At 40.3% G+C, this 23516-nt stretch overlaps 1 protein-coding gene across 7 annotated transcripts in view; it reads left to right on the top strand.

Annotated features, from left to right (window-relative positions):
• DLG2 (discs large MAGUK scaffold protein 2) overlaps positions 1-23516 on the top strand; it is a 981187-nt gene that overhangs the window by 117143 nt on the left and 840528 nt on the right. For all 7 annotated transcript variants that reach the window (XM_085065660.1, XM_085065786.1, XM_085065682.1 and 4 more), the window contains one exon: positions 1395-1537. In XM_085065660.1, coding sequence (XP_084921786.1) covers positions 1395-1537 — 143 coding nt within the window. The remainder of the gene's footprint in view (positions 1-1394; positions 1538-23516) is intronic.

The raw sequence follows: 23516 nt of genomic DNA, 5'->3' as shown, positions 1-23516 counted from the left end.
TTTTGGTTCAAAAATATATTTTAGTCTTAGTGTGGACTGAAATGTTCTTAGTAATATGAAATATAAATTCTTACAAATATATCTGTGAAATAAGTTAGTGCAGCAAGGTGGGGATTGGCCTCTTCTCCCAGGTAACTGGCAATAGGATAAGGAGAAGTTGTGCCAGGGCAATTTTAGGTTGGCTATTATGAAAAACTTCTTCACTGAAAGAGTGTTCAAGCATTGGAACAGGCTGTCCAGGGAGGTGTTCCAAAAATGAGTAGATGTGCATTTCACAATGTGGTTTAGTGGGCATGGTGGCATTTAGCTGAAGGTTGGACTTTGAGGTGTTTTCAAACCTTACTGATTCTATGATTCTTTTTTTCCTGTTGTACATGAAAAATTGAGTACATAATAAGTTGGAAAGTTGCAAGAGGAGTTAGAAGAAAAGTTCAACTCTAGTTGTTACTGAAGAGAGGTTTCTGATATCTGGCCAAAGACTGAATGTGAGGATAAACCCTACAAAAAGCTTTTCCTTTGAGGTCCCAAGGGGTATCCAGGTAGATGCTATCTCTTTTTTTTCTTATCCAGGAGAAAGTCCATTGTTACTAATTAAAACAATATGAAGCTTATTTGTTCTTTGATAAGTCAATTATCTCCATTAGACAATGTGCTAAGAAACCTTTTGTGTGTGATTATCTGACTAAAAACTTCTTGCCCAAGGAAGGAAACACTTTTTCCCCCCCTCTCCTTAGGTCATTATGTGCACAGGTTTCAGTAAAAGTGTTTTCACTGCTGGATCTTGTATATCTGATCATACCCCATGGAAATAAGTGTGATGGAAACATCTGAACAGGATATTAAGACGTGGCTTGTTGCTTACTCTCAGATGAAACCAAGCATTTACCCAGCTACTTTTGGATGGCAACAGGCTGAAGCAGTGAATCCACAAAGTCTTCCTTCAAGTTGTGCATTGGAAAAAATGCCAAATGCACCAGCAGTTAGGGCTGAGAGTGATTTAGGTGCCTTGGATGGGTTCAAATTAAGTTTATCTTGAGGTATTTTTACATTTGCAAATTTCTAGGTTACTGGTTAAAGCAATCTGTGAATTACTTCTGCTATGAAGGGGTCTGTTCTGCCTATATTGTTCAGGTGTGCATGTAACATGTTCTTTGAATCTCTTCTTATATTGCCATTCTTTTACATCTCTTTAAAATGAGAATATGACTCAAGAATCTAATAGAAATTTTAGAAAAAACCCCCACCCTTGTGTATTAGTGCTTTCTCCTGAAAAGGTAGTTAATGTTTATCATTATGATGATAATGTGTAAGTATGTATCAGCCAAAGGAAAACACCAGGAAGTCAAAGCCAAAATGGCAAATAATGTTTTCTACTTGTTCTTCTTTACAAACAGATATTCAAGAGTTTTATGAAGTGACGCTGCTAAATTCCCAGAAAAGCTATGAGCAAAAAATAGAAGAAGCACATCAGGTTGCAGAGAAATGGGAGAAGACAACATCTGCTACAGACCATGAAAATGTGCAGAAAAAACAGGAGGTAATTTAACAGATTAAGAATTAAAATATATGTAATGAGTGAGATGTCTCAAACCTGGGAGAAGCCATGCTATGGTGTATAAGATTGAAAGGGTGTGTTGCTTAAGGAATTAAATTAGGATGGGGAGGATATTTATACATTTAGTGTTATCCCTCTGACCTTGATTACGTTGCTAATTTTTTATCCTTTCAATTTCAATCTGTCAAAGGGAAAGTAGAAAACTTTCCTTTTCTCATCCTTGGTTTACTTTATCTGGTACTTGGTGTCTGTTATTATCCCCCAAAAGAGAATATATCTTCTCTACTTGCTGATAACCACTGAGGTTATTAATACTTCAGTGATTACATCCTACGTAAAAATTTTAATAGGACTTTTCATATTTCTGGGACTGACATTGGGCTGAACTTTTCCATAGTCCAAGTTCCCAGGGATCAACAAAAATAGTCTCTGCATGATGACCAGATATATAGAAGAAGGTTACACGTCTTTGCTTTTCTCCTGTAGCCAGTGGAAGGATTCAAAACTTTTCTTTGTCACCCCCAGCTCTAATCTGCTTTTGACAGCCTCCAGATCATTATTAACTATATTAGCAATCCAAACTACTTGCCTCCACCCACATTTGTACTTCAAAGACAACAACAAACCCCACAGAAGCAAGCAATGCATTGCTCTGTTCTTAAACAGTGAAACAGAAATAGAGTGGGCATGGACTGCAAACTGCAAATCTCCAGACCAGAATCAAAGATGAGGGAAATGTATAAAAATTTTCATTGTTGTTATGGTAGGTAATGCATTTCAAGTTTTAAAAGTTGTGGGAAAGAACTTCCCATAGGCACAACTATTTTTAAGAGCTTTCCTTCTTTTTAAAAATGTAAAACTCAGACAGAAATTGTAGTTCTACATGACATTTTAGATGTGATTCTTTAAAAAGATAAATCAGAATTGCAGGCAGCTAGAACAAAACTCTCTGAAGAAATTAAGGAATTTATTGTAAAAATTAATTAGCAAAAGAAGCTTGCAGAATTAATGAGAACAAGCATTCTGGTTTTGAGTGAAATCAGAACAAATGAGTCTTAACATTAATGTAGGATATATCCCATGAATGATTTAACATTTGAGTCATAGTTTGAAGGCACAGAGAGCTAATTTTTTTTTAGCATAAATCTGTTTTGCTTTAAAATGGTGCAAGGGTGTTCCTGTTATCTCTTGGAGCATCTGATGAAGATAGTGGACAGACTCTTTTTTTTATTCCAGCCTCATCAAAGTATTTGACCCTCAATCCCATCTTCCTTAAACTCTGCTATCTAAGAGGTGTGTGGCTGGTCCTGTACAGGGGAATTTGAACTCTACATTCCATACTGAGAATAATGGATACAGGGCTAACTCCAAAATTTTCTCATTTTATGAAAATAATGTTGTGATTTAAAGGAAAACAATCAAAAACTATAGCATAGTTTTCCATAGAAACTGGAATAGACTTTTCAAGGCAGGATGCTGGAAGTCAGAGTCCAGGGTACCATTTTCAAATTTGCTGTCTCTCCATAAATTTTGTGAGTGTAATGGGAGAACAAAATGTTTAGTCCCTTTAAAAATTTTATATGTTATAAGGGTTCAATGCAGGCAAAGCAGACTGGAAATGTAGGCTTTTGGTTTTTTCCTTATGACAGCACAATATACTTGGTAGTTCTGAGTCAGAACTGATTAGTGCAAGCTGGATGTACAAGCTGCTGTACAAATCCAAGACAGCCCTTTGCTTTCTATTAGAAATTACCTTATGAAAATGTAACCAAATAATCTAATACATCACATAAATTCTCATTCATGGTCCATTCCTTATGGGAAATGATTGTTTTTGTACTTCCTTTTCCATCCTCAATTAAATGTCCCAAATTTGAAAAGAGAAGTCCTCCCTTCTTTCATAGAGTCCATAGACTTACAGAATGGCTTTTGTTGGAAGGGACCTTCAAGATCATCTAATCCTGTGGACAGGGACTCCTTCCACTAGAGCAGGTTTCTTAGAGCCCCATCCAACCTGACCTTGAGCACTTACAGGGATGGGGCATCCACAATTTCTCTGGGCAGCCTGTGCCAGTGCCTCACCACCCTCACAGTAAAGAATTTCCTCCTTATATCTAATCTAAACCTCCCATCTTTAAGTTTAAAGCCATATCTCCTTGTCTTACCACTACATATCCTTGTCAAGAGTCTCTCTCCAGCATTCTTCTAGGTTCCCTTCAGGTACTGGAAGGCCCCAGTTAGGTCACCCCCAAGCCTTCTGCTCTGCACACTCAACAATCCCAATTCTCTTAGCCTTTCCTTATAGGAGAGGTGCTTCATCCCTCTGAGGATCTTTGTGACTTCCTCTGGACATGCTCCAGCAGGTCAATGTCCTTGCTGTGCTGAGGACCCCAGAGCTGGATGCAGCACTCTGCTGTGAAAGCCCAAGGATAATCAGTCAGTCCAGACACCATCCTCCTTTCATGCCTTCAGCTTGAAACCTTCTTTGGCAGTCTGTATGTTATTTTTTTCTATATAAATTGGTCCTTTTTCTGTGTTTATTTTCCAATCTTAATTGTTGATAGAAAGCAAAGCAGCTTTTATTGTCCAGGACAAATGTCCTGTGACCCCTCCTTTGTATTGATGTACTTGCTTTTGTGATAATGTAGATTTTCATATAAGAGAAGAGGAGTTAGGTTGTTTGCAATACTGTACAAATTTGCCACCTTGCATCTGTGATCACCATAGTGGTTTTTAGCAAACTGGTGCTAGATCTCACAGCATACTGGGGCTAGATCTTCATCTCTTTAAATAGACATGAAAGGGTCATGACCCATCCTATAATCTCCTATCATTCTCAGAGAATGCCTGAGAAGAGAGATGTCTCCCAGACTCAGAGACTGTAATTTTGAATGGCCTTTGTAAAAGCAAGTGAAAAGTCAGTGGAATACAAGAGCTCGAAATATGTGTCAGAAACAAATGTGGATTGTAGCATATGTATCCATGGCTACATATGGATATGTAGCATATCCTCCACATAGCATCCCATGGCTACAAACAATGGAATTTAAAAAAAAGGGTTGGGATTTTAGTGATAGTTACTGTTTTTTGGTTCTTTTGGGTTTTTTTCCACTATATATATAATTTTTTTAATTTTTTTTTTTTTTTTACGTGCATGCTTTGACCTAAATTCTGTGCTGTTTAGGTTTAAATCCTGAAGGGTCCCCTGGTCCACATAAAATCAATAAATGTCTAGGTATGGCCTATGCATTTAAACACCACACCCTTACTTTTTGCTTCACCATTAATAACTTTGGTGGTCATTTAAATAATCACCCACTTCAATGTTTGCAGATGAAAAATGCAGTATTAGTTACCATCACATATTATTCACCCTGTATAGAGACTAAATATATGAGGCAGTGTATCTGGCAGAGCTGTAAATATCATAGACCAAAATAATTCAAGTGGGTGGGTGTTAGTGAAAAGGAAGAAAGAAGGGCTTATATGAATGTGTGGTTTTTGTGTGAATTTATCCATGTTGTTTTCCCTCCTGTAAATGCAACTTGACAAAATCAGCTTAAGCTGGTGATAGTTTCAGAATCAATGAAACAGTTTTTGGGCCAAGTTCAGATTAATTAGAAATGTTTATTAGGTTCTATTTGCAAAGGCTTTTTTTGTTTCATAAAGAAATATGGGAATGTGACGTATTGGGACTAAATGAAAAAGTCTAACATGTTCATTATGATGTAGGAACTCTTGGATATTACTCTGAAGAAGACCTAAAATACTTCTGTTGTCCATTCTCTTGCCCTGGGGCGGATCAACTGCATTTGAACTGTTCCTGACATGTTTGCCTAGCCTGTTTTACAAAACCTCCCACAGTGGAGAGTCAAGAAGTTCTCCAGGTCACTTATTTCCTCACTGATAGAAAGTCTTTCGGGGTGACAAACTGGAGCTTCTCTAAGTGCAATTAGAACCCATTAGATTTTGTTCAATTAGCAGTGGACATGAAGCACGTTTTATTCAGTCCTGTTCCAAAAAGCACTTAAACACACCTCAGAATCATGCAGCATCATAGAATGGTTTGGGTTGAAAGGGGCCTTAAAGATCATCTAGTTCCAGTCCCCCCTGCCATGGGAGGGATATGTTCCAGCAGACCAGGTTTCTCAAAGCCACCTCCAACCTGGCTTTGAACACTCACAGGGATGGGGCAGCCACAGATTTTCTGGGTTCCAGTGTCTCACCATCATCATCATCATGAGGAGCTTCCTCATAGTATCCAATCTAAACCTAATCTCTCTCAATGTAAAGCCATCACCCCTCATCCTATCACTATGTGTCCTTGTAAATAGTCCCTCTCCACATTTCTTGTAGCTCCCTTTAGGTACTGAAAGTCCTCAGTGAAGTCTTTCCAGATCCTTCTCCTCTCTAGGCTGAACAACCCCAACTCTCTCAACCTATTTTCATAGGAGAGGTGCTCCAGACCTCTGATTGTCTTCTTGACCACTTCTGGACTTTCTCCAACAGATCCACATCCTTCTCATGTCAGGGATTCCAGAGCTCAATGCGTTACACTCCCTTATAACAACAAATGCTAGGTTGTAATGAAAAATCTTTTATTTTGGGATAGAAAATATTTAGTTGTCTTAGACTCTTCTCAAAGGAGCTATACTTAGAGGTATGAAATATTTTAGTTTCCAAACCAAAAATCCTTGAGGCACTGTGAAAGGCAATTAGTGTTGACAGCACAGGCACTATATATCTCTCTATATATCTCCAAGTATGTAAAAAAAATTCTGGAGACTACTTTGCAAGATTTATTTGTTAATGAAAATACTAACTCAGGAGTTGGGAACTGCAGGTTTTAATTTCTTACTGTTCTGTGTACTTCCTGAAGGACTGTATGTGAAGTTTGAGAAGAACTAAGTCATGAAAGGGAACTGGGAATTACAGTGTCTGAGGTATCTCACCAGGTGGAGGTATCAGTTAAGGACCATATCTGTGAGGCACTGCATGGGCAGAAGCAGTTTTTCAGGATTGAAGTCCACAGAACACAGAATGCACCTATAAACTAGCAAGTAACAAAAGTGGGACAAGATGTCTATCCCTTAAAATCTGCCTCACAAGATGTTGGTATCTCATCCTGATTAACATTCAGAATCATGATCTCTGTTCTGTAAATACAACCGTAGCTAGCTACATGTGTGTCATAGCTAGCTACATAATGTGTGTAAAGGCACTGCTGATACAATTTTCCTTATGAAGAAGCTATTTGGTTAGGATGTTTTCCAAGGATGTGGAAATCCACACATTGGCTCCTTTCTTGACCAGAGAGCAGCTGATAGTGCTTCTCTTCTCACTTCTGTAAAAGCGCACTAAGAATTATGCTGGCAGGTATTATTTTAGCTTTTTTTGTGTTGGGATGTTGTCCCTTTGTGTGGAATAATTAAATATTTATTGGAACAGAGTACAGGCATGTGGCTTTGTAGAATTTTTGTAGAGTTTATAGCTATTACTGCTCTGATGAGTATTAAAGTCCAGGATGTTTTGTCTTCTTTGGCATACCCAAGGGTGGAACCCTTCCTCCCCAGCAAGTGCACCAGCACCAGTATTGAAAAGTCATAAATGTAAAGCCCTTCTCCCTGTTTTCTCTTCACTCTTTTCCACCTCCCCATTATCACCATACATATATTTAAATCTGGAAGGGGGAGGATTTAACAGAAAATACTAAGAACTCCACTTCAAATGCCCACTATGTGCCAGGGAGCTGTATGTTCCTTCCTCTCAAACTGCATTTAGGAGATGTTGCATTCAATGGGAGGGTTAGTGACACATAGGGGAGAAAATGTATCTGGAGATCACCTAACTGGGCAGGTTGTGAAGGTGTGCCAGAAACATGGAGTTTGGTGATGCTGACAGTGCTTAGACATTTGGCTGATCAGTATGGTCCAGCCGAGCTCATTTTGGGAACAAACAAATGCCAGGTATTTACCTAGAGAACATGGCTGTGTAAGCATGACACTACAAAGGCAAGGTGCTTCCAGAGTTTCTGAGAGTCTCGACTGCTTTTAAGCTGAGTCATTTCAAGTTGCAGTAATAAAGCATCTGCATTGGCTTAAACCAAGCAAGAGTCATCTTGTCCATGTAGCCTGGTGTTCCTGGCTTCCAGCGGGGGCCAGGGGGAGATGCTCAGGGAGGAGTCTGAAAAGATCATGCCTGTGTATTGGGTGCTTCAGCTGTTTTGCAAGTCTAATCTGAATTTGGTTGAACTAGAAGCACAAAAAGTGTTCAGTGCTGGGAAACTCAGCCTTACCTTATTTTATAAACATTCAGCATGGTATTCACCACAGCTGACTGGGGATGTGCCCAACCTGCTGCTGGAAATCATGAAGACAGGATTTGTTTGTGATTTTGCTTCTGCCAAAGAGCTTCATTACTTCTTTGGACCAAGGTTTATAAGATCAGTGTTCACTGCTTGAAAGCATTTTCTTGAAATTATGGCTCTTAAATTGTCCCTGTTGGAGAGAGAAGACTGATTTCTTTTTGCCCCTAGAAAATGTGAGATACAGATTGAGCTGAAAGTGGTTTAAATTCAGGTTTTCCACTGCTTTGATGAGTGCTTTCTCCCTTCCCAGTACCAGATGAGTCTGGGGAAAAGTATTCTCCATCTCTGCTGTTTGTGCAGCTGTATTACTGAGTTCCTGGAGCCTGAGAGTGGGTGTGCAGGTCTCAGCCCAGCTCCTCAGCTTAGCAAATGGTGACTAGCCTGGGAAAAAGTTTTCTTCCCTCCCAGTACTCTGCCTTGCAATAAACTGTCGCTAGCTAAAGGATGTCTCTTAGTCAAACATTATATAGATAGACACAATTGAAACTCTGAGATGTTCAGAAAATACAATAATGGGGAACATAAAAACATAGAGATGGAGGAGTCCATCTGGTAAGACAAAAATTGAGTTGCTCTTTAGTATGACAATGGAAACACTGCTTGAAGCTGCAGGCTTGAGCTCAGCTTCAGACACTCATTCAAGGACATAAACTGACCCTTGTTTTAACCTCGGTATTCTTTAATTTGGTCTTCAGTGCTGCTTATTTCTGGTCAGCAGTGTTTTGACCTTTATCTAAATGGAAAGCTGAGGTGAAGAAAAAAATCACTCTGTCGTTGCATTTACGTATAAATCTGCCAACTGAAGGTCTGCTTATTCCTGTATCATTGCATGAAAAGACTATTTACTTATAGGGCATATGGTGCAGATACTTTTGCCAAATTGAATGATAATAATTTGCAATTACTGTGCAAGCTTGGTCATCACACCCTGATCTCACATGCACGATCTTCATTCAGCACAGTGGGATCATTGCTTTGACATGGTCCCCAAGGATTGCAGTTCTTCATTTAATTCCTGTTGTTCCATGCATTTCTTACGTTCAGAGGCTCATTTTGCAAATATAGTAAATTACATCATGCAGAATGAATCCTCTTATTTCTGTTTGCTTCAGGAATGCCTGCTATCCTTGTACCCAGCTATTATAAACACTGTAATTACTTCTCTGTCCTTTAAGTGCTGGCTTGTTAAAAGTTCCAGCAGTAAAACCCTTACTTAAAAATCTTCCGCCTGAAGCAATTAACAAACCGTTAATCTGTTTCACACTAACAGCTTGTCTTAAAAACATGGACCTGCAGCCCCTTCTAGATATGCCTATAAAAATTCAGTCCCTTCTCTGGAATTTTGTTTGTTTTCTTTATTTGTAACTGGGTACAGCTTAATTTGTGTGGCTTGATTTAATCCCAGGAGCCAAATTTGATTCTGTTTAAGTGATTATACTTAATATGCAAGAGTCATTAGGTATGATCAACCATAATGTTTCATTAGAGGGGTTCAAAACATTGAGTTTTATGCATCTGTTTCTTCACTAGATTTAGCTCTACACTATACATTTATCTGATCAAATGCAGTTTGTGTCTGTGGGTTGATTTTGTACCAGAGCCAATTCCCAAGTAATTCTATTTGGCACTAAGTTCTCCTTCAAGACAGCAGCAGCCTTTTTAAGAGGTGCATATGTGACATCTTGGTGTGTGTTTTGCTAGTCATGCTCCTTTTGCACCCAAGGATGTGTAGATAATTGGTGAGCAACACTGCTGAAGCTTACCTCCATGTTTGTTAGAGGGTTTTGTTTTTTGTTTGTTTGTTTTTAATATACAGTAGCTTTGAATTTTTTTTATGCACTATTAAGGTTTTTCTTTACTTGTAGATATTATTTTATACACTTGCCTTCTCTTCTCAGCTGGGTTGACTAATGTTTAGGAATGGGTAACTGCAAAGTCACTGTGTTATTAAAACCCTTATTTATTACTAGCTGCAGCTAAATGCCTTGCCCATACTGGGTATCCATGCTGGTCTCTATTTATAAATTTGTTATTTGTTCTGTAGCTTGTCAATAACTTGAGTGCCAGAGCATCTGTTAAATGTCATTTTAGAGTTGCTTCTGAGTGTTAATATGGTCAAGCCAATGTTTCCATTCTAAACCAAGTTGTATCTATGCAGAACAGTGTCATCCTGTGGACAGGAAGGCTCTTGTGATGCTGAGAGGAGGGCAACATGCACGTCATGCCACTCTCTAAACAGACAGTTTCTGTCCCACCGGACAAGGCTTGGAACTAGACATCATTCTGCATGTGCCATCTCCTTGTGTTTGGATGCTTAGACATGCTCATGATAAAAAGCCTTTTCCTTTGTTCCCTCTCACTTTTTCACAGTGCAATGGAAAGGGACCTGGGGGTCCTGGTTGGCAGAAAGTTGAACATGAGCCAGCAGTGCCCTGGCAGCCAGTAGCACCAAGCGTGTCCTGGAGGGCATCAGGCACAGCATGGCCAGCCGGGCAAGGGAGGGGATTGTCCTGCTCTGCTCTGGGGCAGCCTCACCTCCAGTGCTTGGGGCAGCCTCACCTCCAGTGCTGGGGGCAGCTTTGGGTGACACAATATAAGAAAGACATTAAACTATTGGAGAGTATCCAAAGGAGGGACATGAGGATGGTGAAGAGTCTGGAGGGGAAGCTGTATGCGGAGCAGCTTGGTCTGTTCAGCCTGGAGGAGTCTGAGGGAAGACCTCAGTGCAGTCAGCGACTTCCTCACAAGGAGCAGCACTGGCATCTTGCTCTTGGTGACCAGCAATAACACCCAGGGGAATGGCCTGAACCTGTGTCAGGGGACGTTTAGGTTGGATATTAGGAAAGGGTTCTTCACCCAGAGTCATTGGGCACTGGAACAGCTCTCCAGGGCAGTGGTCACAGCACCAAGCCTGACAGAGATCAAGAAGTGTTTGGACAACACCCTAAGGAACATGGTGTGACTCTTGGAGCTGTCTTGTGCAGGGCCAGGAGTTGGACTCAATTGCTGTGGGTCCCTTCCAACTGAAGATAATTTATGGTCCTATGATTTTACTTTAACATCACCATCATATTGGTGTGCCTTGCATGAGGGTTTAGAGGACTCACTGGTTTCATACATCCTTTCTGACAGGGAGATCTGATTGTTTAGTTTAATAATTGCTTTCTACTGGCATAAGTGGGATGGATCTGGGCTCTTGATATTAAATTAAACCAGATCAGCATTGATAAAAGAGTCACATCCTCCACAACAGGTTTATTTGGGTTTATTTTTTTTTCACATTTATATAATATGCCTATCAAACAACCTCTAGGCAGTTTTTTGATCTGTGATTTGTTTTTACATCTGCAAAGGATTGGGAGCAGGCCAGAACAGCTGCGAGGGACCAGAAACAATAATTTTCCCCAATGAAAATGTGCCTGAGTATCAACCAGCATACAGAATTAGCCAAACTTTTAATTAAGCAGTGAGTCTCTATTATGATAAGCATTGAGGCCAGGCTATTGTGTAAATTCCTCTTCTGTGTATCAAGGTCAAAAAATGATAGATCTAGTTTGAAAATATCACTTGACAAAAAGCTCTTGCAATTTTAACATAAATAATTTTCCTAAACCATGATATGTTTCAACAAGGCAATACCAGTTTAGTCTGAAAAAATTACCAATATAAAAATATCAGAATATCCCAAGAGGCTTTCTTCCAAAAGCTAGCAGTTCCCCTGAAGAGTGTGTGATATAATTCATTGTTTCTAATAAGATTCTGAGAAGTTATATTTTAACCACCTGCAAAAACAAGTACATCAGCTCCTAAAGTATACTTCTTTGTCCTATAAATCTATAAGGGTTCTGTAAAATTGATATTCAGGGACAAATGTACTCTAGTTAAGATTCACTCTAAAAATATTTCAGAACAATTTGTCTCACACATTTATTAACTCTGATTCTTCACCAATCTGAGCAACTAAGCAAGAGAATTCAGTGCCCTCCATGTGCAAAGGACACAGGTCTCCATAGAGAGATTTAAGAGTCCATTATATATTTCTGCAGTCTACCAATACTTCTTTATTAAAATGTTTCTTAAATAGTTCCCAAGAATAAAGAATGATATCACCCCAAGACTTCTGGATCATATAAAGGTCACCCTGGGAGTGATTTCTTGGATAGATGAATGTGTCTTTGCTCAGTAAGATAAATATATCTGAAAGAGAAGGTATCCATACTCTTTTGTTTAGTTTTTTGTAATCTGAAAAAAATACTTTCAGGTTTCAGCAAATAGTAAATACAATCCCCAAAGTAACAACCTGGGAAATTAAAGGGAAGCTGTCAACTTTAAAATATCATTTATCCCCACAGTTTTCATTTTTTTTATACTGCAGTTACAAATAACAGTACTAGAAACATGGGACTTTATGCATTTTCAGCTTGCATGTATTACATGGTTGTTTGTCCTTGATCCCCATTTGTACCACTTCAATCTATCACAGGTTGTACTGAAAGCTGCCCCTGGTTTAGAGATGAGACAATTTACTGCTTGTTTGCCATTATAATATTTAGCTGGATTGTGAATGAAGCATTTGTCTAGACGTTTGTGTACTATGAAGGAGAAAATTTCACCCTTTGTCACTCTCCTTCTTCTTGGAAAGAGTCTTTAGGAATACTTTTCTTTTTCCTATGTAATAAGTTTCTTTTTCCTATGTAATCTTGATCCATTTGCCCATCCAAATGGGCAACCTTTTTATAGACGTAGCTTTCTGACCTTATTTCTCTAACTGTATTTTCCTTGCTATTGGAAGCCTCTGTTAACTTCCACCCTTCCACCATCAATTACCACTCTGTCCTACTCCTAAGGTTGGTCATCTCTCTGCATGTCTACTGCTGTACCTCACTAAGTCTTGACTTCCACATCTGCTTCTTCAACTCTTCATGACATATTCAGTGGTGTACTTCCCTGGTGTTGGTATATATTGGTCTATATTCCATTGCACAGAAGCTTTCAGAGAGAGTTGTGAGACTATCTAATTTAATCTTCAAAATTGTTTTGTCCCAAAACAAAGGTGGTTGCAGTTGTAGCAAGCATTCCTGATGCAATATTCTCCTCCTATTGATCAATATTGTCCCACTGTTTGCTCTTGTTTCTCCAATTTCTCTTGTCTTGAACTGAAATGGGCACTTTAATAGAGTAGAACTCTCATGTAGGAGCCCAAAACAGATCTTTTGCTGGGTATTGTCTGGATGTTAGCACAGTGTGGTGCCTGTTTCCCCCCAAACCCAGAAAACTAGTTTTACAGATGAGTTCTGAAATGGATTTTTTTTTTTAAATATAGTTCAAATATCTCATGTCTAAAAAATGTCAAGTTAGCTGGATCTCACACTTCCTGTAGCCTGCACAGACCTGCACAATAGCAGTGGGGAAAGATGATTGAAGCTGCAAATAGATCTCTGTGCCTTTGCATGGTTTCAGCATTCTGGCTGCACCTCAGCTGATATGTCTAGTTTCTTGCACTTTTCTGGCAGGAGAGCAGCCTTGTTACTCAGCAGTTGTAGCCCAAATAGTGGTGGTCTTACTGCAGCTGTATAACATTTCTTCTTTGAAAGAACAAACAAAATGATGAAGTTTTTCCAGGTCCTCCCAGTTCTTTCCAGAAGTTTAGGGGAGCCTACCTGGTTTTCAGAAATGCTGTGCCCTGTCACTGTTTGCATATATATATATATATATTAGCTCATCCCTTTCAAGTAGTCATGGTGTCTCGTTCTGAGAAGAGTCCAGGCAAACAGCTGTTGTGCAAGGTGGAAAAAAAATGGAATAAGCAGTAACAGACATAGTGGATCTGAAGTCCATTTTCTCAGAAAGTGGTTTTGAAACTCTGGTGTAAACAGCAATGGTAACTTTTAAATTATTGTTGTTTTTATGAACCATTAAAACGAGTTTGATCTGTAGGAATTTGTTAATTACAGCAAGAAACAGTGAAAGGATCTCCTGAGAGATTTCAGGTCAGTCATTACACCAAGCTGTGTCGTCTCTCACACATTTTTTGGTGTTGTGGTAGTTTGTAGAAAACTAGAAGTAACAAAACTGACAACTTTCTGTCTTCTTAAGCAGTAGGAAGATTCATGACAGACATATGCCTTCACTTATGTAATCTGTATTCTTTTTCTGAGGTATCTTGTACTTTTTTGACAGAAAATGCTCCCGGCACACCCAACGGTATCTTTGCTAGGTCAGCAGCAAGCCTGTAACCAGAGCTTTCAATATTCAGGATGCTGAATACATTCTGCCTGAAGCAGTCCATCTTCTGCAGTCATAGGTGTATTTATTAATGCTGCTTCTTAATTCAGTATCAGTTTTATTTCTTGGATTCCCTGCCTTTTTTCCCCATCTAGGGAGTGCACCTGATATACACTGACATCTTTGCACTCACAGTGGAAAATTCTATTACTTTTGAGGTTTAGAATCATCATGCATTACTCTTTGCTTGCAATTTGTGGTGATCATCTTACCCTTGGACGAGGCTCAAAACCCTCCTTTTGTTGGTGCTCTGTTTGATGGGTAGTCATCACAGAGAGGGGAGGACTGATCTGACATCCTTGCTCAACGCTGAACAGAGGAGTGCTCGAGTTGTAATGAACTTGGAAAATCAGTCTTCATGTCCAGCTTCACAGGACTTTGTTGCAGCCCAGCCAAAAGAAAATGAAGGCTTGGATTGCCTTTGTGAAGTGTGATCAGGATGTTTGCCACAGATATTCAAGAGAATATTTTTAGTTAACTCTAGCTGAGAAAACAGTAATGGGGATGTTTCCAAACCATGAAATTGCATAGCTGATTACAGGTATTTGTCATAATAGTAGAAACTATGGTTTTGCACATAGCCTTTAAAATGCATTATTAGAATTTATCATCTCTTTTAGAGGCACCTCAAGTGACCCCTGTTTTACTAAGTACTGCACAAAAACGTGTCAAGAAGATGATCTTGCCTAGCTTCAGCTTTGTTTATAAGCTAGGGAAATGTGGAATTAACCTGGTGGCAGTAATAATGCAATAGGCTGTCAAGACAGGGGCTGCTGTCATGGTTTCACCTGTCAGGTGGCTAAACATCATACAGTCCCTTCCTCACTCACCTATTCTCAGTGGGATGGGGGAAAGAATTGGGGAAAAAAAGGTAAAATTTGTAGATTTAGACAAGGCTGTTTGACAGAGCAGAAATGGAAGGGAAAATAATAATGGTGATAACAATAATAAAAATTTTGAATATACCAAACAAGTTACACCTACCATCTACTGACCAATGACCAGTTCCTGAGCAATGACCCCTGGCCAGCTTTCCCCCTGGTTTACATGCTGAGCATGATGCCATATAGTATAAAATATCCTTTGGATCACTTGGGGTCTGCTGTCCTGGCTGTCTCCTCCCAGGTTCCTGTGCTCCTCCAGCCTTCTCACCGGTGGGCTGGTGTGAGAAACAGAAAAGTCCTTGGCTTAGTGTAAACACTGCTTAGCAACAACTAAAACATCAGTGACTTATCAACTTTATTCTCATCCTAAATCCAAAACACAGCCCTCTACCAGCCTCTAGGAAAAAAATTAACTCTATGCCAGCTGAAACCAGAACAGCTACATATGCAGAGTAGCATACAAAGCTGTGTTCCGTTGGCATTAAAAAACATCAAGGTTTTTATGAGGCTTCTGAATGCAACCAGAATTGGCATTTGAGCCCCTGCTAATGTCAGGTGAGGTTGTAGAGTAACTAGGACATAAAAGTGGTTTGGGATGTTTCGAGCAAATATTTGTCAACAGTGAAAATATTTTCAAGTTTTTAATCTGACATTTTTCCAAGCCTATATGTACATCTCTACCCAAATCAGCCTCCTCAATACATCCCAGCAAAAAGGGGAAAGTCTTACTAAGCTGCATGGACATGTTGCAAATGCACAGAGTTGCAGACAGCTTTAGCATCAGGTGTTGAAGTTAGTTTTTATGAGACTGGATTTATTGCCTCCTCCAGGATCTCCTTCTGACAGTGTCATCTGGTCCTCAGTGTCAGTGAGCTGTGACAAGGGCATTGTTTCTCAAGTAAAGAATGGTCAGTTTGAGCTACTAGCTCTGAGGGATTCCTGGTCCCTGTAGGAACTGTATGTCTTGTGCAAGGTAGTATGCATGGAAGGGGCTTTACACAGACTAAGAGACTTCCTCCCTGCAACCCTTGGCATTGCCTGGTACATGAAACATTTGCTCCTTTCTCAGTCTCAGCTGCAGTTGACAGTGAAATTAATTTAATGACGTTTCAGTGGCCCTTATGCTTCTTTGCTTCTACAACTACAAGCTCACAGAAGCCAAAGCTCCTGTACAGTCCATAACTTTTTAATAACCTTGGTCAGTGGCTAATATTAATGGTTCTTGGAGTCCTCAAACAAAATACAGGCTTCTGCCATCTCTCCAATAGGCATTGAAAGATTCTTATCCAGCACTGAGGTCATGACAGTTGTCAGAAAGGAAATTGTCAAGCATTGGCAGAGCCATGGAGCCCCAACCTTCTGCAAAGTATTTAGGGAATCTTGTTTTCCTTTTCATCTTACTTTGTTGTCTGTTTATCAACATTTAGGGAGCATGATGATGTATTCTGCAGTTTAATGACCTGATTAATTCCACTTAACTTACCTTTTAAGTCCTTTTCCTTTGATATATATCAGTGTGAAGCATTTTTTAGTGCTTTGTAGGAAGGAAGCTGGATGAAGAGATATTGCACAATGTTTTGCCAAAGGTTTTGTTTAGCTGCAGTCTTTTTGCATGTCAGCATGAGTATATATGATTGTGTAGCTCAGCAGCCATGACTTAGCAAGGCAGCTTGCCACTGTAATGACAGCCACTGCTTGTTTCCTCCCTATGGCTCTGTCTGAAACAAATATTCTTCTATAGCAAGGTTTAGGATGCTTCAAGCAAAACTATGTTGAGAAGTAAGAGTCATTACAATATTCTTCAAGGCTTTGATTTTGTGTTTCTGTTGGTGGTTTGAAGTTTTGTTTTGTTTTCTTATCTTTAATGCAGGCTTTATATTCTTGTATTATTATAAAACACCTTTGGTCATTCTAAGTATCACTTTATGTTATATCAGTCCTGCTCTCAAAATGGAACTGGTTTTATTACTGCTATTGAATAGACTGACCTAATTTCACCATTTCTGGCAAGAAAAGGCACAAAATTTAATCTCAAGTGAAATGTGGATAGCTTCCTCCTCTGTAATTTCTCTGGAGGTGTGTGTAAATAGGAAGAATCTGTGTGGGCCAGTGGAGGAGACAGGAGATTGGTTTCTATTCTTGGATTTTTATGGACCTGCAGTACATCATGAGATAAATCAGAATTCACATTATCCGAGTGACTTCTTATTTAAATATATTCCCTGCAAGGCTATGATGCATTACATAGAATTCTTGGGTATTTCTCCTATTTTGAGCACAAATCATAGAATGGTTTGGGTTGGGAGGGACCTTAAAGATCATCTAGTTCCAATTCCCCTGCCAGGGCAGGGACACTTTCCACTAGACCAGGTTGCCCAAAGTACCATCCAGCCTAGCCTTGAACACTTCCAGAAATGGGGCATCTGCAACTTCTAACTTCTCTGGACAACTTGTTCCAGTGCCTCACCATTCTCTCAGTAAGGAATTTCTTTTGGTACCTAACATAAGCCTGTCCTCTTTCAGTTTAAAGCCATTCCCTCTTGTCCCATCACTCCATGTCCTTGTCAGAAGTCCCTCTGCAGCTCTCTTGTGGCATCTCTATGTACTGGAAGGCTGCAATGAGGGTTAGAACCTGTCCTAAACCACGTGTGGTAACACGCATATAGACCCCTGTTCTCCTGACAACTGAGAGGGATACAGCCCTTTGAAAGCAGCCATTCTAACTCTCCTGACAGAAGTAGAGGTATTAGAGTTAGGAATAAATGAAGAGCTGCCCCCAGAGGCCAAGGCAGCCCACAGGAGGCATTGTACTAAGACCTTCTCCATGAAAAACTCTAACCTTACGTTCATAAATGCCCTATTGTCTTTAGCCTGAGGTCAGCCCATGCCAGCTGTATGGAACAATGGTTATCAAGCAGTTCCTCACCTTGCACTTTAATGTAAGTGATAGTAATTAGTACAGTCTCTGTCATTGTGGTTGTTACTGGGGACCAGATAGAAATGCAACATCAGCAGTTGGGTAATTGCAGTTTAATTGAAAAGGGCCCATTTGCAGGGGTGCAGAGCTGGGAAAGGTCAATGGGCAGCAGCAGGCTCTGCTACGCTGCACAGAGGGAAGGACAAAGGCTGTCCTCATCCTCTCTGTTCCTCCCATCGTAGTGCCATTTGATTGTATTTGTATAAAGATTCAATTTAACTCCTTGGAGGCCCCAAGAGTTCAGGAACCAGTTCTGCTCCTGAATAAAAGTGTAGTTGAGCTCATCATGTGCTGCACCAGTGTGTATGAAATGTGGGAATTGCTCTGTAGAATCCTCCTGGCCTGGAATGCACTGCAGTGATTTACTCAACTGTTTTGCATCTCTGCAGTTATGTTTTCAGCCTCAAATCTACTGTGCACCTTTCTGAAGAGTCTGGTGTTCATTTAATTTATTTCTGGTTTTCGGAGGAAAATGCACTAACTGGGGACTCAGACTTACTGTTAAGGTCTTCTGTTAAGAACTTGACCTCAAGCTATATATCCTTAGAATGACTACTGGAGTAGTAGTTGAGCTAAAGGGCTGTACATATCCTTGGGATTTCTGACTAACCCAGCAGTGAGCCCTGAAATTGGTAGTGAATTTTCCACCCTGCGCTAGGAATATCTTTGAAGGAAAATTAAATTGGTTTCGAGAAGAATTAAATGTAAAAAGAACAATTAAAAAATAGTGTGTTATTATAGCAACCAAAGCAGTTGGATTTTTTTCCTGGTTGTTAAAAAAATAAATCCACACTGATGCAATAAAAAATGACACAAGAGAATAAATGTATCAAGTTGTTATGGCAACTGAAAAATGTAGGTTGGAATTTATGTATCCAGAACTTCTATGTAAGTAAAATAAACATTATCCTTGCTAATTAAAATAGCATGCAAAGATTATTTAATTTAAAATCATTAGTCATGTTTTCCCTTACAATTAATGACTTGCTTTCTTTTTTTCTGTTTCCAAGTATTTGCATTTGCTTCCAGCTGTGGTCTGCTTGTATTTTCATGGCAAGATTGTGATTTCACTAATATGGGCTTAAGTGTGGAGGGAGTCCACTGAAGCTAATGAATAAAATGTGTGCAGGTGGGCACAACTGGAATCAAACCATGTGCTTTAGCATGTTATTCCTGCTGCAGGTGACCTTTCTGCCTGGCAGGTGTCATTACTCCATGCTTGAAGGGATCTCCCAGCAACTACAGCTCCCTGTCTTTCTCCCCAGCTTGATACAGTGCACATGGAGCTCCTTCCAGAGCTTGTTTCTGCATACAGCCTGCCCTCTTCAGCTGTAGATTTTGCTTCCAAGATGTTTTATGATAGCAAATTCCAAATGAGCATTTGTTAATTATGTTCAGCCTTTTAATTTTTCTAGTCCTTTTCCTCCAGCCTTCATAAGAGTTCAGTAATAGCTTCGGCTTTATTTGAAAGAAATAGATCTCTAATATCCTAAATTACTCTTCATGTTTTATCTTCTTTATGCCCAGCTAAGTGCAGGCTGATAGCTAAAAGGTAAAGGAATGAGGAGAATGATCTGACTCAGATCCCAGTCAGCTGAGGGAAATGCATTTATTTGTTTAACATTTTAATCTCATTCTTCTCATGTTCAGAGGCATCTAAATTGGCCCTATGGAGTTTAAAAACACTGCTACCAGGAATGTTTTGGAAAATATCCCCTAGGGTAAGGACTCAGCAATACGTAAGTGACTTGTCTCCATTTCTTGGAGGCAGATATCTGCCTGGCATGGAGCTACAGTTGAGGTGTGTCTTTGCCTGAAAACTGCAAGCAGTCTGTCCAGTCTCATTCTTTGAGTGTCATTCTCATGCATCTGAACTGTAAATTATTTATCTCTTCATCCTTGCGGCAGAGTTCATCTTTGAAATATATTTTTGCTCATTTTTCCTCTTTGCCACATCAGATCCTGCCAACCACTGCTATTTGGTGTGCCAGGTCTCAGCAGGGGAGACTGTACTTGAGCAGCAGCCCTCTCAAAGCTTGTGTTTGCAAGGGCTCTGGTAGCTGCACTGTGCCCTGGTCCCTTCCCACTGCACAAATCATCACACATGGCAGAGAGCACCACTGTGTGACCTCAGTGACACTGCTGTCTGGGAAAGGAGACACATGAGTGCTTTGATTTGTATCCGAGCTTGAAAATCAAGCTCTGCATGAGCTCTCCTCTTTTCTGCCCCTTTACCTTCCTCTCCTGAATCTCCTCCTGGAGTACTGCATACAGCTCCCACTGCAGGAAAGATGTGGACCTGTTGGAGTGAGTCCAGAGGAGGGGTACAAAGATGATGAGAGGGCTGGAGCATCTCGCCTGTGAAGACAGGCTGAGAGAGCTGGGATTGTTCAACCTGCAGAAGAGAAGGCTCCTGGGCGACCTTAGAATACCTTTCAGTACCTAAAAGGAGCTTATAAGAAAGATGAGCACAAACTTTTTACCAGAGCCTGTTGTGATAGGATAAGGGGTAATGATTTTAAACTAAAGGAGGGTAGGTTTAGATTTATATATAAGAAATATTTTTTTTTACAATGACGATGGTGAAAGGCTGGAACAAGTTGCTCAGATAAGTGGTGGATACCCCACCCCTGGAAACATTCAAGGTCAGGTTGGATGGGACTCTGAGCAAGCTGATCTAGTGGAAGGTGTTTTTGCCCACGGCAGGGACATTGGAACAGAAGACCTTTCAAGGTTCCTTCCTACCAAACCATTCTATGATTCTGTGACAAGTGACACTGGAGGTGGAGCCTGGATTAGCAAAATGAATCCTGTGTGTGTCTTCTGGTTGGTCAGCAGGTTTGAGGTTGTGGTGCCAACTGACTACACCCCGCTTTATCTGAACTCTCTGTCTGTGAGGAGAAAAGCTTATGCATGAGCTAGTGCCTCCTCCCTACCTGAACTCCCTGCCTGGAAAGTCAGTTGCCTTGCCCTAGACCAGAGTCACAGTGCAGCTGGATAATTGTGTGACATGAATAGTGAGGAAAATCAGGTTTGAGTGTAGGTTTTGTGTTAGTCCAGCCAAAGTGACTGCTCAGTAACTGATGGCTTGGATGAGAGCTTTTAGATGGATGGTCAAACTCTGTATCAGGGATGAGCAAATGCAAAGTTCACCAGTGACATTCTGACATCCAGAAACATACTGAGAGCAAGATTTGCTCTCAGGAGGGTGGAGCAGCATTAAATCAGATCCTGACCTTTCTGAGACACAAGTCCACAGCCAGATAATTGTTCCTGAGCTGTAACACTCTTTAAGGCTGTCATAAAATTCTCTGAAAGGTTGAATCCATATTAGTTAAAGTTAAATCATAAAAGTCCTGGGGCAAACTAAATATTATTGTGAAATTTATGCTCACTTTCAAATACGATAACTTAAAAAAAATTAAAACACTAGTGATGTGATTTGTACAGCAGAATCCATGCCCAAATGTGTATTTTTCTTTTCCCCATGCACATTTACTGGTCATGTTGGGAAGACTGGTGCAGAAGAGACTGCAGTGAAATTCTTACAGGGCTCAGCCATGAGACTTTGTAGTGCTCTACAACATCACCCTGACTTAAGACAGCTGCAAAGGCTGAGCTAATGCAATGTGATGTGGAGCAAATCTTGATGTCATCAAAAAAGGAACAAGAAACTCTAACATGGAAATGGAAATAAAATCCTTTCTGACATCTAAATCATTTGACATGGAACCATGCCTTTCTATAGGGCCTTGGAAACACTGAATTAGAAAAGAAAGCTCTGCTTTATTATTTCTGGATTGAAATCTAGGCCCAGCTGGGGCAAATTAAACTGCTTGATTTCTGTGGGATTATCTTTCTGATTTTAATTTCTAGCATGGCCTGTTCTGGGATTGTCTGAGTTTTCAGTGATATTGATGAAAGTCATATCCTGTCAAAAAAATTGCTGGATGACATTTCTTCCTGTAATAAGGACTATAAGAGGCACAGAAATAGGACTACCAGAGTACAGAAAGAGCAAAGCACATCCTATGGTCTCTAGGATTGTTTCTCTGCACGGCATTGCAGGAAAAACTCATCAAGCCCTCAGTGATGCTTTGTCTCCCACAATCTGTCCAAGATGGACAACTTCCTTTTTGTGGTCCAGTGATGCTCACAGCACATTCAGGAGAGCTGTCAGCTCTGCCTAGGTATGGCAGAAAGGTGCAGACCTTGGAGGACAGATCCCAGGCACAGAAGGTGTTCGTGCTGTTGCTGGCACGTTGTAAAGGATGAACTTGATTTGGATCCAGTTCTGGTTCACACACAGCTTGAGCAGAGTGTGAGCAGGTTGGCTGTACCTGGCGCAGGGGTGTGCCCTGTTCTTTGCTAGTAGCAGCATCCTGCTGAGCATCTCAGTTCAGCTCAGGTTGCTTCCTACTCCAGCATAGCTGCTGAATGAATTAATTTACATCAATGTCCTGTGCAACAGATAATTCCAGCATATATTATGTTGAAATGTAGCTTTTTAAATGTTCTAATGATTTTCAAATATGCTTGCTGTAGAAAAGTTAATTAAATAAAAGCAGTATCTCTCAGCACTATATGTTCCTGGGAGCATTTGGTCACCAGGATGATAGATTTTCTGACAGATATCAGCATCCAAAAGTTAACAGATCACTGGGTTTTTTTTATTCCTTTCCTCTCCTCATGTAAATCACTCGGGGCAAGCAGGCATTTATTGACAGGCTCTCATGAGACTGGAGCAGAGCTACCAGCTGGTGATCCAAAGTGCCAAAAGGCATCTCAGATCAGCCTCTGTTTTGAATTTCTCTCATTAGAAGAATAGAGGAGAATCTTCCCTAATCCAGTGGCTGTGGGGGAAGGTGTATTAACTCTCTGAGCCCTAGGGCAGTTGCACACTTATCTGGGGTCATGGATTGTAGCTCCTCACACTTCCACTCGCCTTCCTGGGCCCTTTGTAAAGCTGATCAGCCTTTTCTAGCCATAAAATGGTCCATGGGCCCTAGAAAATATTCCATGAATGTAAATAAATTCAAAGTCCTGGAAGCAACGTCCTAGAAAGCGGAAGAGCAGAATAAAGTTTGCATGTATGTTTCCTGGGGCTTTTAGAAAATATTTTTTATGTTCTCAGTGTTGGGCTTCACCCCAAGAAATAAACATGTGGTAACTATTGGGGATGGTTACAAGCTCCTTCTCTTGTTATATCCGGTGTAAATTCTGGAGCCTTACACTAGACTGGAGAATTCCTCCACCATTTCAGGGCTTGGCTGCTCGAGGAGGACCTCCCATAGGAACTCATGGAAACCCCATATGCCATAATTGCCTGTGAGGGCAGATGCTCCTTCTGTCTGGTTGCTGGCTCAGACATGAACTGGAACATGCTGCCTGCTGAAAGTGGAACCAGTGACAAGTTTTTCACAACTCGTGTCTATGTACTTTGGCAAA

The sequence above is a fragment of the Lichenostomus cassidix genome, chromosome 1 (assembly GCF_008360975.1).
Source record: "Lichenostomus cassidix isolate B80296 chromosome 1, HeHo_3.0, whole genome shotgun sequence".
NCBI lineage: Eukaryota > Metazoa > Chordata > Aves > Passeriformes > Meliphagidae > Lichenostomus > Lichenostomus cassidix.
This window is presented reverse-complemented; position numbering and strand designations above follow the sequence as displayed.